Raw genomic sequence first — 17588 nt, 5'->3', positions numbered from 1 at the left:
TTGGTTCCAGTGGTTTGCAGAAAAGGATGTCTTCCTTAATTGACCCCCCATAAACGTAACGGACATATACCAGGAGCTGTGCCAGTTTTTTTGGCCTTATCCCCCAGCATTGTCCTGGCTATATCCGCGGCAGCAGGAAGAATTAAGTCCTACACAATAGTATGGGGCTTACCTGTCCTAGCCACTCGGTAGCTCACCATATAAGACGCTTCAAGCCCCTTCTTACTAACGGTATCTGTTGCTATTATACATGTCTTACTACTCGAAAGTCACCTTTATTCTCGCTCAAAAAACTCTCATGGCTAATTTTTCAAATGGTCATGTTTCGTTTCTAAATGTCTCTGTAAGAGTGAATGTTTCCTGCGAGAGAGTAACAGTTAATGTGATTTGATGTTAATTATTTGACTAGGCTACCTGTATTTGACATTGTGTTGTTATTTCGCTGAACACTAGATGGTTCAATTTTATTTTTGGCAGTGAAACGAGGCTACTCAGGCGAGGAAAAAACTCACCCAAATGTATAGCCCCGCTGGAAATGATAAATGTACTGTTAGAAAATGTGAAGAATGTGAATCACATGTTTTATTTGGTGTACCCCGATGGCATTGCGCGTACCCCAGTTTGGGATTACCTGATATAAGGAAATCAGTCAAATTAAAGAAATAAATTAGGCTCTAATCTATGGATTTCATATGACTGGGAATACAGATATGCATCTGTTGGTCACAGATACTTTAAAAAAAGGTAGAAGCATGGATCTGAAAACCAGTCAGTATCTGGTGTGACCACCATTTACATTGCATAGAGTTGATCAGGCTGTTAATTGTGGGCTGTGGAATATTGTTCCACCTCTCTTCAATGGCTGTGTAAAGTTGCTGGATTTTGGCAGGAACTGGAACACACTGTTGTACACGTCGGTCCAGAGCATCCCAAACATGCTCAATGGGTGATATGTCTGGTAAGTATGCAGGCCATGGCAGAACTGGGACATGTTCAGTTTCCAGGAATTGTGTATAGATCCTTGCGACATGGGGCCCTACATTATCATGCTGAAACATGAGGTGATGGAGGGGGATGAATAGCACGATAATGGGCCTCAGGATCTCATCATGGTACCTCTGTGCATTCAAATTGCGATTGATAAAATTAAATTGTGTTCGTTGTCCGTAGCTTATGCTTGCCCATACCATAACCCCAAACGCCACCATGGGGCACACTGTTCACACTGTTGACTGCAGCAAAATGCTGTCTGCCATCTGCCCAGGTACAGTTGAAACCAGGATTAATTACCAGGAAGAGCACACTTCTCCAATGTGCCAGTGGCCATCAAAGGTGAGCATTTGCCCACTGAAGTCAGTTACGATGACAAACTGCAGTCAGGTCAAGACCCTGGTGAGGACGAAGAGCACGCAGTGCACGCAGTGGTTTCTGATAGTTTGTGCAGAAATTATTCGGTTGTACAAACCCACAGTTTCATCAGCTGTCTGGGTGGCTGGTCTGAGACCATCCAGCAGGTGAAGAAGCGGGATGTGGAGGTCCTGGGCTGGCGTGGTTACATGCCAAATTCTCTAAAAAGATGTTGGAGGTGGCTTATGGTAGAGAAATGAACATTCAATTCTCTGGCAAGAGCTCTGGTGGACATTCCTGCATTCAGCATACCAATTGCACGCTTCCTTAAAACTTGAGAGACATCTGTGACATTGTGTTGTGGGACATTTTAGAGTGGCTTTTATTGTCCGCAGGACAAGGGGCATCTGTGTAATGATCATGCTGTTTAATCAGCTTCTTGATATGCCACACCTGTCAGGTGGAAGGATTATCTTACTAAAGAAGAAATGCTAACTAACAGGAATGTGAACAAATGTATGCGCAAAATTGGAGAGAAAGAAGCTCTTTGTGTGTATGGACAATTTCAGCAATCTTTTATTTCAGCTCATGAAACATGGGACCAAAACTTTAGATATTGTATTTATATGTTTGTTCAGTGCAATTCTACAGTATAAGAGCTATTTCTGTTCATCCATGCAAACTATCTATAATATACTCTACCTGCTGTCGAACGGGATGTCTCCAGGGAAGACATGGGTGCTGTCCTTCCCAACCAGGAAGTGGATACGGTCATAGAAGAGGCGTGAGAGGAGCGAGGCGAAGGGGGTCTGGCTCTGCTGGATCAGGTCCAGGGGGTCCGGGGAGCCCTGGCACAGAGGCCCACTGTGACAGCTCGACTGCTGGCAGCAGTCCGGGTCCACACAGTCCGTCAGGCCATCTACAACAACACAATAACACAACATCATCACAGCTAAGTCTACACTGTATCTCAGGCTCACATTGTAATACAGGTGGGTTGAATAACATTCAAAGCACAGAGGACCATGTGAAATTGAGATAAAATCTCTCAAGTGGTTTGAAACTGTACATCAAATTTCCAAATGATATAGAATAAATCGATAATGTTTCTCCTAAGTGGGAGTACATCCACTCCACCCAATTGAGCCTTTAACACACAGTAATCAAGATGTCTTTGCTGTGATGATTTAAACTTGAAAAACGTGGAGATACTGATGAATAACAATACTGATGAATAACAATATATCTTAGCAGCTAGATATATTGTTATTCATCAGCATCTCCACTTCAATGAATAATTGTAATTTTGAGAGTGAAAACCTGAAGTGGAAAAAAACAGAATTCAGGAAAATATAGATAGTGCCTATTTGAAAGCTAGGAAAAAATTATGAGTAGCTCACGACATGTTTCATAATTTAAAAGTAGCTCTCATGCTAGAAAAGGTTGGAGACCCCTGATCTAGATCATTTCTGACAAGGAGCAAAACGCACTTCTGATTTATACAGTCTCAATACAGTACATGTATACTGCACTTACTTGCCGCTCTATAATTGCAATATAGTGCCTTCCTAACTATGTTCTCTTTAATGTCTAATACAATGTGGGTCTGAGCAAAGGCAGCGCGTTGGTTCCATTAAATCCATAGACTCCTCTCACACAGCCAGTTTCAGTAGTGCTTAAGTGAATGCTGACATTCATCACAGCAAAATTGCATTGGTAATTAAAAGCAGAATAATGTCTCTTGGTCTTTTGTACATACCTTCCGCGATATGTAAACATGCTTTCTCATAACACGTTTTAAAAGTGTGGTTACTTATATTAGAGATGGCAAATATGAGTGCAATGTGGAATTAATTCAGAATAAAGTGTAACAGTAAGTATGTTTACAGAATATAATAAGGCAGGAACTATACTAAGGTAATGTAATAAGATAGTAACTATATTAACATAATGTAACAAGGTGTAATGATACAATATGTGCCAAATAAAATTGACAAGCTTAAATTCAGTAAACTACTGGCTAACACAACAGCATAGCTACTGGGCCGAGAGCCATAATATCCCCATTCAGTGCTGGATTGCCAAAGTAAGGGAGGCACTGTGCCCACCAGGCCTGGAATTTCGTGATTTTAGGGGCAAGGCCATTTGGCCTTCAAGAGTTGCTGAATCTGCCAGGGCACCAAGGCCATTAACCAAAATAGCTGTAACGATGTACGCTGAGAGTCGGGAAGCAAGTTCAGTGAGTGAATATATTTAATAAATCAACGAACATGAACAAAACAAGAAACACGAACAGCGCACCGTCATGAAACAGATACAGAAACATAAAGTGACATAAATAGGGCAGGTAATCAAGGAGGTGATGGAGTCCAGGTGAGTGTCAATAAGAGCTGGTGCACGTGACGATGGTGACAGGTGTGCATAATAATTAGCAGTCTGGTGACCTAGAGGCCCGAGAGGGAGTATACGTGACAATAGCCAATAAAATTGCGTATGTAACTAAAAAATTAGCCTACATGTCGAAGTGTAGGTGATATTATGCTACTGGCTACAGCCTCATGTCCAGACCGATGCTGACATGAGGGAGGCGCCTGAAAATGTAGCCAAACTTTAATGAGACTTTTAATTACATACTCTATATATAGGCTAAACGCCAGTCATGTTTGACAAATTTAAAGTAGCATCATTATTAATGTCTAAATGCTTGATTCTGTCGACATACTTGAGGCATGTTCATTCAGATAGGAGAGAAAGGTCAGTACCTGCTGAGCACTGCAACATCACCCACCTTGCAATCTGAGCAGAGGCAGTCAACATTTTGAAACTATTTAACCATAAATGTAATTGTTTATTAAAACCTGGAAGTTTTTGTCATTTTATGAGGCATGTCTCACCATGTTCTGACCATAATGTTAAGGGGATTATTAGCAACTATCAAGTTGTCAACTTTCTGTCATTGCCGAGCAGCAAAATACATCATCCTAGTCATATTAACAACCCATGCTAGTTGTTGCGTCTTTAGATCTTCCCTCCTTCTACATTTCTGAATGATATATTCATCTCTGTCATATGAAACCGCTCACATTTTGCTGTGCACTTTTGACGGAAGGACAAGCAGACCAAGATAATTGCTAATCTTTTCTACTATGGGGGATAGTAGATTGACATAGGCTAGTGATTTTGCTGTTCGTTAGGCCTACTCATCTTGTTGGCTGATGAAAAGTAAATGTGGACAGTTCTTCTAACATCTTCAATATGAAAGCCGCAACATTCCCTCTGTGTCAGTCTTCACTTGTAGCCTACTTCGTAGCTGCGATGCCTGTGAGAAGGATACGATCACGTGACGATATCCGAGAGAGCCAAGTGAGTGAGAGGTGATTCGGAGCATGGCGATTGGCAGCAGGGAGAAGGGAATTATAATGATTATATTCAGCCCAAGGGCACAACGGCCACGGGGCATGGATTTATTTAGGGGGCATTACAGCCACACAAGGGGGAAGCGACAGTCATGGCCCCTGGGAAATTCGAGGCCTGGTGCTCAGCCATAAACAATACTTAGATAATCAACAAATAAACAATGCAATGAAATAATGAAGAAAACATTTATTTGGGGGAGAATTGCTGTCCGTGTTCTGGATCTATTGTTGTATAATTAATGTACTCCACAGCTGCAAAAGTAAAACAAAGCATAGTGCATCAGCAGTGCACAGCCACCATGTTCATAATGAAGGCTGGATGTTAATTTGTGGTTATAGCAACTCATTTACAGCTGGTTGGAAAAGTCATTATCTTTTCTCTTAATCACTGCTCTTTTTCAGGTGATCATTTGCCATTTAGTTTTTTCAAACAATGCCTCCATTGAGGCCTCACTTGGAATATAAATGGCATTTCTAATGGAGTTGAGATGAGATGAAAATAGGAATATGTTCTGGGGTTGTGATGTATATATATTGGCTTGAGAAAGTAATTGGCATGGGGTGATTATTTCCTCCTCCTTTGTTGGAGTGTCGGGCCAATTTGAGCCTCCTACAATTTCCCTCTACATCAAAGGAGGGCCAAAATGAATGTACATCATCCAAGATTCCCATCAGTCATAAGAACTCACACACAATGCGGAGGTATCATCTTTGAAGGGAGAGTCATAGCTGCCGTGAATAGCACTCAATTAGGTTGTAGAATGACAGAGTGAACGTTTACTGCCCAGGCTGCCGCACATCACTGAACTGAACGTGATTTTATTTTCTATAGTATTGGGTGAGGAAAGAAAATACAGTGCATGATTTAGGATCAACACAAACAAAACAAAGATACACTAACATCACGCTGCACATGCCTGCCTTATCACACGCACAGGCACACACAGTGGAACGCACACTAACACGGCTAAAGAAACTTAGAAAATTAGCAAAGAATGAAGACTTGATGAAGTGAAGAAGCTGTTTTGCTTCAATCTAGAAGCTTCCTAGGATCTGACTTAACACTGTCAAGGTAAGAGGTAATGGTAAAAGCAGCCAGAGCCGGGAAACCCTGAGGAGTGGGTGAGGTAAAAGAATTCACGCTCAAATCCACATCTCCCTGTTTTTCAGACACTAGCTAGACTGTAGAGACTGTGCACAATATTATGCTCTTACCTTCTCTGACACTTTGGCTATGTTTTAACTGGCAGCCCAATTCTGATCTTTTTTCCACGAATTGCTCTTTTGACCAATCACATCAGCTCTTTTCACATCTAATATTTTTTCAGAGCTGATCTGATTGTTGAAAAGAACAATTACTCGAAAAAAGATCAGAATTGGGCTGCCTGTGTAAACGCAGCCTCCTGTCTGCATGTTTAAAGGAACTAGATGAAGTCTAATGTAGCTAATTTACACCTTATATAAAGATGTACATTTTAATTAAACATCTGACCCATGTAGTGGAATTGGATGAGACATAGTGCTCAAACAGAATCAGTATATTTTGGAGCCTGTCACTTTAAATGATCTCATAATGACTCTTCATTTATACATATTACACCTCATGTTGTATCATCATAAACTCATAAGAAAAAGGAGTTCACGCTCCAACCACATCCCTGTTTCCAGATGGTAGCTTGACTGTACAGCAACTGTATTATGCTTTTATCTCCTTTGCCACATACAAAAGAACTAGATGCAGTCTAGTGTAGCCAATGTACACCTCATATACAGAGGGACATTTCAATTAAGAAGCTGACTCATGCACTCGATGAGACATGGTGCCTAAACAGAAGCAGTATGTTTTGTAACCTGTCAATCACAATTTGTATTTTTTACCAAACTACAGTAATTACTACATTACGCAACCATGTTTTACACTTCATATTACATAATTGTAAACTTGACTTTCTCTTTTTTAACTTTGAAACAACAATAACATGTCATGTAAGTCAGTGAACAACTAGGTTACCCCTTGCTTTTACAAATGGCCTTTTTCTCCATCTTTTACGTTTCCCTCAAAGACACGGGCATTGAACCCGAGCTCCAAAGCCTCATATCTGGTTCCCTGTTCACTGGAACACTAGGGGCTATGCTCAAGAATTAATCCTCAGCGGAGCCAAGCAACAGGCAGCACACCATCAGCAAATTACTGAGAGAAAACCTAGAGGTCCCCTTGGTCTGAGAGCCATGGCAACTATTGTAGCGAGAATCTAACAAAAGGAAAACAAAAAGGAAAATGAAAAGGCTCGTTGGCTCAGATGGAGGGAAGGAGAAGTGGAGTCCTAAATATTTCCTCATCCTGACCTTCACCGGCACTGGAGGTCAAGTCATTAATCATTATTGAGTCACAGACAGGCCACCATCCACAGGGACCTTACCTCTGTCGTTGTCAGTGTTGTCATCACACTCTGTCTCCATGACGACATTGCATCCCATGCCGCTCCAGCCCGCCTGGCAAACACAGTGCCACCCGCTCTGTTCCAGGGTGCAGCGACCGTGGCCATTGCACAGGCCTGGACAGCCGTCTGGATGGAGAAAGGGAGAGAAGACAGACAGTCTGTGTATCAGAACATTGCCAGAAACAACGGGTCATTCCTCATGATTAAGGAGATAGGGACAGATGCTGCTCTCTTTTAATTTACATAAAATCCAGATGTCTGGCCATTCGAGAACATTTGCTACATACACTCCCCTGTGTATTTATTTTGACAGTGAAGCTAAAACTTTTAATTTGTCTCTACTCCCCAGAATTTTGGATTTGAGATCAAATGTTTTATGAGGCGACAGTACAGAATGTCACCTTTTATTTGAGGGTATTTTCAAAAATATCTGTTTTATCGTTTAGAAATACATGCACTTTATGTATTCAGTCCCTCAATTTGAAGGTGTCAAGTATTTGGACAAATTCACTTGTGACTTAAGCGTGTGACTCTACAAACCTTTTGCATGCATTTGCAGTTTGTTTTGATTGTGTTTCATATTGTGTAGTGCCCAATAAAAATGTATAGTAAATAACGTGTGTTGTCACTTTATTGTAAATAAGAATAGAAGTGTTTCTGAACACTACATACCATGATTACAGATAATCATGAATGAATCGTGAATAATGATGAGTTAGAAAGTTATAGATCCTCAACCCAGGGAATCCCACCGTTGTGCAAGTGCGATTTTGAACTTCTAACCCCTCTTAAACATTGTGTGTTTGAGCTACTGACTTCTGGTTACACCCGTAGATTTGAATATTTATTCTGCATACGTTGGTACCAACCATTCGTCTGTGTGATTAACGGGGGCTGAGCTAGGGTGGTGTGTGAGACAAGGGAGGATCCCGAAGGGGCCTGGGCTGTCTTTCTTTTCACAAAAACGTCTGTAGAGTCAGAATGGTTTGAGATTCAAACTTTAAAAATATATCTATAAAAAGCTGAGACTCTCAAGTCTTTTTTTTTTTTGGGTTAGGTCAGCTTAAATATTGCTGATAGATTGTAGCTTCCATCAATGTAATTGTCTGCATCACTTCCAAATTAGTGAACAACAACGCTTAGGCTTCTACTTCCAGCTTATACATACTATATACATTTTATGGGCACAGTCTATTTTACAATAGTTCTATTTTATATTTTGTATGTTTTTACTCATGTCCTTCCCCTAACCTCAACCTCCCATCTATTTCTTTGACAAAAGTTCTGAACCTATATACGTTTCACAGTTATCTTGTTATTATTAGCTGTTATTATTCCCAACCTTCAGCTCCATTCAAACCCTCCCATCTATCTCTTAACACCATCCATATTGGATATCTATTTGCCATATAGTTTTCAACTGTGCTGTGATGATTCACAAAAGTTCTGAACCTTTCTATTCTCATCATTTCTACAGATTATAAATTAAAAATTAACATGTTTCCTAAAAGTATCATTATATTATTGATCGATTGACTATGACTTTTCAGATCACCCAGCAGTTCTATCTGCAGAGTTAGCTCCAGAGAAATGTTGCAATTCTTCAGCCATTCCTGAACCTGTGACTAAAAACAAGCTACATAATGGGCAGTACCAAAACAAATGATCTAATGATTCTGTTTCTTTGCAGCAAAATCTGCAGAGCTGGGAAGGTTGTATCCCCCATATATATAACATTCTATTGGTTCGAATCTGGCGTTGTTTTGAAGCCTTTAGTGAAAGGTCTAAATCTTTAATATTTCATCATTTCTGCCCTCCGAATTCATATTTATTTTATAAATAGGCTCGTTTAATTTTGTCCGGCTTGCCGTTCCAAATAAAATGGAATATTTTTTCTCATATAATTTAAATGACTGTTAGCTAGGTATAGGCAAGACCATAAGCAAATAGGTAAACTGGAATAAGATTAAAGAGTTAATCAGGGTTCTTTTTCTACAAATAGACAGGCATTTTTCTTTCCATGGTAGCAGGATCTTATCTATTTTTGCTAACTTTCTATAAAAATGTTTTGGAGTGAGATCATTTATTTATTTTGGGATATGTATACCGAGTATCTCCACATAACCATCAGACCATTTTATTGGTAAACTACACGGTAGTGTAAAAGTTCCAAATGTAAAAGTTCCAATGATCCAATATGCAATATAGTATATTTATCATAATTTGGTTGTAATCCAGAGAGGTTAGAAAAAGTATCTAGATATTTTATGAAACTGTGCAGGGATCTAAATTGTGGATTTAAAATAAAACATGAATCATCAGCGTACAATGACATCTTTGTTTTTAAGCCCTGGATTTCTAATCCCTTGATATTATTGTTGGATCTGATTTTAATAGATAACATTTCGATGGCCATAATAAATAGATATGCCGAAAGTGTACAACCTTGTTTTACTCCTCTTGACAACTTTCTGAGTAGCAATTATTTCATATTTTACACCTACAGTAGGGTTACTATACATGACTTTAACCCATTTTATAAGAGATTCTCCAAATGTTCCAGGCATTTATATATAAACTCCAGTCGTACTTTATCAAAAGCCTTTTCAAAGTCAGCTACTGTATGAATAGCAGGACTGGCTTCCCAGATTTTTCATAGTGTTCTATTGTTTCCAGTACTTGTCTAATATTATCTCCAAAGTATCGTCCATGTAAAAAACCTGTCTGATTAGAATGAATAATATCTGACAATACTGTACCTTTTAAATTCTATGCGCTATACATCTTGCTAGAATTTTTACGTCACAACACTGAAGTGTAAGGGGCCTCCAATATTTACCAATATCCTGTTTCAGGAATAATGAAATCAGACCTTCTTGTTGAGTGTCTGATAATCTACCATTTACATAGGAGTGGATAAAACATGCTAATAACGGTCCTCTGAGTATATCTAAACAAGTTTTGTAAATCATAACTGGTATGCCATCCAGCCCAATTTTCCCGGACTTAAAGGCTTTAATTAAATCAAGAAGTACCTCCTCTGTAATTTCGCCTTCACATGAGTCTTTCTGTACAGCTGTTTGTTTTACATTATTAATAAAAAAATCCATACAATTAGCTTCGGTTAGAGGAGATGGAGGAGACAGAAACAAAAACATATGCTTAAAGTACTTTGCAAGGGGATCTGTTGTACCTATGTTATGTTGGAAAAATTCAATTATAAATACCTCTTTCCTAGTTAAAAACAAGTTATCATCCAATAGGCTTTGATTGAATTCAGTTAGAGTAATGTATATGCCAATTATCTGATGGTCCGACCGCATTCTGTCACCTATCAACACTTTTTAAACTTTTGGTGCTAACGAGAATGCCACAAGAAAGTAGTCAAGACGACTAGCTTGATTGAGCCTCCGCCATGTATATCTCACTAGGTCAGGATATTTAAGCCTCCATATATCCACTAGTTCCAATATATCCATGACATTCGCGATTTCCTTAAGAGCATGAGGGTGATAGTTTGTAGTGTGATTTCCTTTACAGTCCATTGGGGTATTTAAAACAGTATTATAATCTCCCACCATAATAATAGAGTCTTGTATTACTTGTAGGGTTGATAATTCAGTATATGTATTTTCAAAGAAATGTGGATCATCATTATTGGTCCGTAAAGGTTAATGAGCCATATCCAATAACATATTTAATATAATCCATCCACCTTGCGGATCTGTTTGTAAAATTTGCACATTAGGATCAAAATTACTGTTAATTAATATCATCACCCCTTTTTGTTTCTTTGCCCATGGGAGAAGCAAATTTCGCACCCCCCCGCCCAATTTCGACCCCCCCCTCCTTTTCCGCACAACTTCATCTAAAATTGTTGAATGAGTTTCCTGTAAACAATAGATATTATAATCCTTCTCTTTAAGCCAGGTCAATATAGTTAATCTTTTCTTATTATCTGCTAAACCATTACAAACTGGTTATACTTATTTCACCAATTACCATAATGAGATACACGTTTCAAATCTATTTACATAATATAGAGTACCAGTCAAAAGTTTGGACACATCTACTCATTCAAGGGTTTTTCTTTATTTGTACAATTTTCTATGTTGTAGAATAAATAACACATACGGAATCATGTAGTAACCAAAATATTTTATATTTGAGATTAGTAGCCACCTTTTGCCTTGATGACAGCTTTGCACACTCTTGGCATTCTCTCAGCCAGCTTCACCTGGAATGCTTTTCTAACAGTCTTGAAGGAGTTCCCACATATTCTGAGCACTTATTGGCTGCTTTTCATTCACTCTGCAGTCCAACTCATCCCAAACCTACTCAATTGGGTTGAGGTCGGGTGATTGTGGAGGCCAGGACATCTGATGCAGCACCCAATCACTCTCCTTCTTGGTCAAATAGCCCTTATACACCCTGAAGGTGTGTTGGGTCATTGTCCTTTTGAAAAACAAATGATAGTCCCACTAAGCGCAAACCAGATGGGATGGTGTATCGATGCAGAATGCTGTGGTAGCCATTCTAAATAAATCACAGACAGTGTCACTAGCAATGCACCTCCACACCATCACACCTCCTCCTCCATGCTTCACGGTGGGAACCACACATGCAGAGATAATCTGTTCACCTACTCTGCATCTCACACAGACACAGAGATTGGAACCAAAAATCAAAAATTTGGACTCATCAGGCCAAAGACAGATTTCCACCAGTCTAATGTCCATTGCTCATGTTTCTTGGCCCAAGCAAATCGCTTCTTCTTATTGGTGTCCTTTAGTAGGGGTTTCTTTGCAGCAATTTGACCATGAAGGCCTGATTCATTAACAGTTAATGTTGTGATGTGTCTGTTACTTGAACTCTGTGAAGCATTTATTTGGGCTGTAATTTCTGAGGCTGGTAACTTTAATGAACTTATCCTCTGCAGGGGAGGTAACTCTGGGTCTTCCTTTCCTGTGGCAATCATCATGAGAGACAGTTTCATCATACAGCTTGATGGTTTTTGCGACTGCATTTGAAAAAACGTTCAAAGTTTTTGAAATTTTCCGGATTGACTGACCTTCATGTCTTAAAGTAATGATAGACTGTTATTTGAGGTGTTCTTGCCATAATATGGACTTGGTCTTTACCAAATAGGGCTATCTTCTGTATACCACCCCTACCTTGTCACAACACAACTAACTGATTGGCTCTAACGCGTCGAACACACCAACTGTGTCATTGCATCACTGCTGCATAACATTTTGCGCAGCTAGGCAACTATACTGATGCAGGTATCTTTTGCAGATGGTTGCATGCGGTTGGACACATGGAGGAGATGATCATTTTCACAGTATCCTCAAAACCGTGTCTTTTTGACACAACTGCTGACAGCTACAGGGACATGAACACAAAACATGCTGCTTGGGGACAAGTGTCCACAATAGTAGGATTGCCAGGTCAGTTTAGTAGTGAGCTTGTGCTAGACGTGGCTAGTGAGCTAGCTAGCTAACCTAGCTTGCTAACCTAGCCAATGAGCTGTGTGTGTGTGTGTGTGTGTGTGTGTGTGTGTGTGTGTGTGTGTGTGTGTGTGTGTGTGTGTGTGTGTGTGTGTGTGTGTGTGTGTGTGTGTGTGACAAAATAGTAATAAAAATGATGCTAGTTACTACCCCTGATAACTTGCCCAAATAATCATGTTTGAAAGTGTGTGAGTGTGTATGTCAGATGAATAGTAATAGAAATGGTAGATACTACTGTACCCCAGGAGATCTGCATGGAGGAATGTGCCAAAATACCAGCAACAGTGTGTGAAAACCTTGTGAAGACTTACAGAAAACGTTTGACCTCTGTCATTGCCAACAAAGGGTATATAACAAAGTATTGAGATAAACTTTTGTTATTGACCAAATACTTATTTTCCACCATAATTTGCAAATAAATTCATAAAAAATCCTACAATGTGATTTTCTGGATTTGTTTTCTCATTTTGTCTGTCATCGTTGAAGTGTACCTATGATGAAAATTACAGGCCTCTCTCATCTTTTTAAGTGGGAGAACTTGCACAATTGGTGGCTGACTAAATACTTTTTTGCCCCACTGTATGTATTTAATTTAAAACCACTTGAAAAACAGGGTGTTGAAACTTTTTGTGATCGACTGGTCCATGACATCCAGGGGCCATTTGTTTGTTTAGCTGTGTTATGGCTACACATTATTTTATTTTTTTCAGAGACAGAGACACACACACACCTCTCCTCCACTCCTCTCTGTACCTCAGATCTCCAAGCGCCCTGCTCTCTCTCTCTTTATTGCCATGTCTGAAGTTCTCCAACTACGTCTAGGCTTTATAAGTAGTCCCTGTGTCTGTCTGCAATTGTGCCAAAAATACATGCTCTTGTTGTTCTCTTACAGATTACAGGTTACACATTCATTTTCTTATTTTTACACGCACGTACACACACACACCTCTTTCAATCATTTTTTTTATTTTACACACATACCTGTCATGTTCTTTCCTGTACTTGAATACTTATTAAATTATAATGTTTTCATAGTCAGTTGTTTCATTTGTTTATTAATATCTCATTTAGACTTAATCTGCATATTTCTTCCCTATACCTTTGCAGATCTAAGAGAAGATGAAAGTAAAAACACATTCTCTTCCTAATTCGTTTCTTTTCCACCTGTATTTTGTCAGGCCAGTGAACATGGTGGTAAACTGTACTATTTGTATGGACCCTAGGTTACCCATTCCTTTTGTTATCATACTAACTGTATGTCATATAACTTTAATTAGTGCTTCTGTTCACCTGATGTACCATGCCAGGTGTGTATAATACTGATGTTAATGGGAGAGGGAAGGGGTTAAGGTATGGTCTTTACTCCCAAATTTCACTTAAATTTAACTTCCAAATGAAGAGAGACAATGATACATAAAATAATCTGGGGAAAAAAATGCTATTTTATGGACAATGGTGGATGGTTCTTAAAATAACCTTGGTGTTAGGAGGCTCTTAAAAGAGCTGTTTCACTCCACGCTGCTGACATGGGACTTCACCTGCTGGCGATGAGAAGAAAGTGGTCAGCTTCTCCCTCACCTGGAGTGCCTGTCTGGGGGCGTTGTTGGCACCTGCCCTGGTGACATCAGGTAGGTGACCATTTGGCGTGCCCATCTCCACCCGGAGCGGCTCCTGGAATGACCTCCGCAGGTAGTTGTGGAGAACACATGTGGCCTTCACGCAGGCATCGACATTTGAGGGGCTGAGACCAAGCACTCTCTGATACATTCTCCACCGGGCTGCCAGAATCCCAAAGGCACATTCAACAACTAAACTTGCCCTGGACAGTCATTTGTTAAAGATCCTTACAGGCTTTGGCAATGGCAGCTGGTGTCCAACGTAGGCCTCATGAGGTTGGGTCTTAAAGGGAAGGCCTTGTCGCTGATGAAGACGTGGGGAACAAGTCCCAGGTCTTCAGCCCCAGGAAGTGATGCAGGTGGTGGAATCTCCAGGGTGCCATCCTGAAGTGCCTGGAAGAAGGCAGAGTCCCAGAAGGTCCCGCCATCACTTCCCTTGCCCTAAGCACCAACATCGACAACACGGAAACAGTAGATGGCATCTACTCCAGCCAAGAGTAGAAATTAATATGTACCCTTGTAGTTGGAGAATTGTGAACCCGAGCACGGTGGAGCCTGGATTACTATATGTTTCCCGTCAATTTCCATCTCTCCAGGAACTCGGCAACGATGGCCCTCTAGTCTTCCTCCTTGGGGACTGGCATGTATTCACCAACCAGACAGTCCAAAATGGCTTGTGCCACAGAGGGGACAATGTCTACCACCGTGGACCATCCAACTCGGAAGCTGAATCCGATGATCCTGTAGGTCTCCCCTGTCACCAAGAATCTGAAATATAATTCAAAATAATGATCAATGTTGTGTGTAACTTCAATTCCACCCACATTTTACTGTTTATTATGTTCTACTAATTATATTGTAATACTCATCAACCATCATTAACAATGCCTTGAAACAGTACAATTCAGTCTATGACTATATCAATAAACTGTAGCCCAGGCCAACTCTACTCTTAGAAAGAATGGTACTATCTACTTAAAAGGGTTCTCCGGCTGTCCCCATAGGGGAACCCTTTGAAGAACTCTTTTTGGTTCCAGGTAGAACTCTTTTAGTTCCAAGTAGAACTCTATGGGATTCCATGTATAACCTTTTCCCCAAAGGGTTATACCTGGAACCAAAAAGTGTTATCCTATGGGGAAAACTTAAGGAACCTTTTTTTCTAAGAGTGTATGTGAGTCCAATAAGAATGTAATGAATGACTGTAACTGTCTTGAATAACAATGGGTCCTGGAGAAGACTAGCCTACCTTCATCAGGGCAGAATGCACCTCAACTTTCTTTTCATTTGGTAACATTGCATAATTTAAAGAGGATTATAAACCAACTTTGGGAAAAGTTATAGTCCTAATGAACATTCTGTAAAAGTACATCTGATGTCAAATAGGGACTATTAACTACAGAGCCCTTTAGCTAGCTAGGTTGCACATAAAAAATGTATCAAATATCAGTCAATTATGGTATCAAAGGCTTTAAAAATGTACTAGAATTTAGCTTACCGGAGACAAATCGCCAGGCGTTCAACTGGGCTGATGGACTCCAGGTAGTTGATATCCATCCTGGCGATCCTGGCTCCAACCATCTGGAGCAGGTGATTGAACTGGCTTCAGTCCAGACAAAAGTAACTTCGGAATTCCTCTCCCAACAGTCGAAGCTCTTGAATGAGACAGTGGAACTCCCCTGCCTGCTTTCGGGACTCTAACCATCTCTGGACCCACACAGACCAGTGCTTTCGGCGGGGCTGGTCCCAGCCCAACAGCGCGATCAAGACCAGCTTCCTCAACGTTGGTCTCATTGTTGAGAGAGCCTACTCTGCTATCTTGACTATTTATTATTGCATTTTGCGAAATTATATTATAGGCTCTCACAATTCATTTGTGGATGTCATCGAATAAATAATATACTTGGTAAATAAATGAATACATTTTTAAAAAGAAATTCTCCAGTCAAACTGTTTTTATTATGTTATCCCACATTTTCTTTACTGGATATGTGTGCAACAAAATTCAACATTCACATTTAGCTACTTTCTGAATGTACTTCTGGTTTATCAAAACGCAGTGACGCAGTCGGTGTGTTCGAAGTGTAAAGCATTACAAAGGAAAGAAATCCCACAAATTAACTTTGAACAAGGCAAACCTGTTAATTGAAATGCATTCCAGGTGACTACCTCATAAAGCTGGTTGAGGGAATGCCAAGAGTGTCCAAACCTGTCATCAATGCAAAGGATGGCTACTTTGAAGAACCTACATTTTTTAAATTTGTTTCACACTTTTTTGCTTTCTACATGATTCCATATGTGTTATTTGATGTATTTACTATTATTATACAATGTAGGAAATAGTAAAAATAAAGAAAAACCCTTGAATGAGTAGGTGTGTCCAAACTTTTGACTGGTACTGCATGTTTGGAAATATACCATTAAAAAGTACTGACATTGACCACAATTTGCAAAAATTGGGAGATTTGATTAACCATTGTCAAGTTCTAGGTGATGGAGATCAGATACACCCCCTTCCCTTGAAACACACTCACACTGTTCCCCTGTTGTGACCATTTCCCCAAGCATCTCTGTGCCACCATGGTCAAAATAATATGCCCCCTGTTGTCCGAGTGTGACCCCCTCCCCATTGGTTACTGCAGCCAGTGTAACCAGCACAGCCACTGCCAGGGTGGAGGTACCCCACCGGAATCACTACCAGCTAGGTACAAGGTCGTCAAGGTTCTCATTAGTAGCTTTGATAATTTCCTTGTATATTATGCTCTGCCATCAGGGGGCTCTGGCTTTGTAGGACCAACCCTGCCAGGCAGGCTTAAAATCTTGAGGGCTCTGTGCTGCTCCAGTAGGTCGTTGTCCACATTCCTTTTTCTGTTTTGGCTGCATATAGGCAACTTACAGTAAGCCCATAAAACAGATAAGGACTTCTCTTTAGTGTATGGGTCGCTCAGGTGGGTGTCTAGGGTATAGGGTTGGGGACAGGACAATAAACAAATAAATACATCAGATGCCGTCTTATCCATTTCTAAAATAGTTAAATAATTATTTTACAACATTCCCTATCTTGAATGCTATAGAGTAGTTGTAGTTAATTTAACAATTGTTTAATTTGATTGCTTTTCTACTTTAAAAAACAAATATTATTTCAATCCCTACTATGGCTAGCAATATACAGTTTATCGTCTACGAGAGCTACATGCTGCCCTTTTAATCTATTCTCCTTGAAGATTGGGTACAGAACTTTGAGCCGAGTTGTTAGAAGGT

The 17588-nt window shown here is 40.0% G+C and overlaps 1 protein-coding gene across 1 annotated transcript in view; it reads right to left on the bottom strand.

Moving 5' to 3' along the window:
- tenm1 (teneurin transmembrane protein 1) overlaps positions 1 to 17588 on the bottom strand; it is a 225126-nt gene that overhangs the window by 61102 nt on the left and 146436 nt on the right. Inside the window, exons 14-15 of the mRNA XM_042326725.1 lie at positions 7184 to 7330; positions 2050 to 2266 (exon numbers count right to left, since the gene is read on the bottom strand). Coding sequence (XP_042182659.1) covers positions 2050 to 2266; positions 7184 to 7330 — 364 coding nt within the window. The remainder of the gene's footprint in view (positions 1 to 2049; positions 2267 to 7183; positions 7331 to 17588) is intronic.

This window comes from Oncorhynchus tshawytscha, linkage group LG09, assembly GCF_018296145.1.
Source record: "Oncorhynchus tshawytscha isolate Ot180627B linkage group LG09, Otsh_v2.0, whole genome shotgun sequence".
NCBI lineage: Eukaryota > Metazoa > Chordata > Actinopteri > Salmoniformes > Salmonidae > Oncorhynchus > Oncorhynchus tshawytscha.
This window is presented reverse-complemented; position numbering and strand designations above follow the sequence as displayed.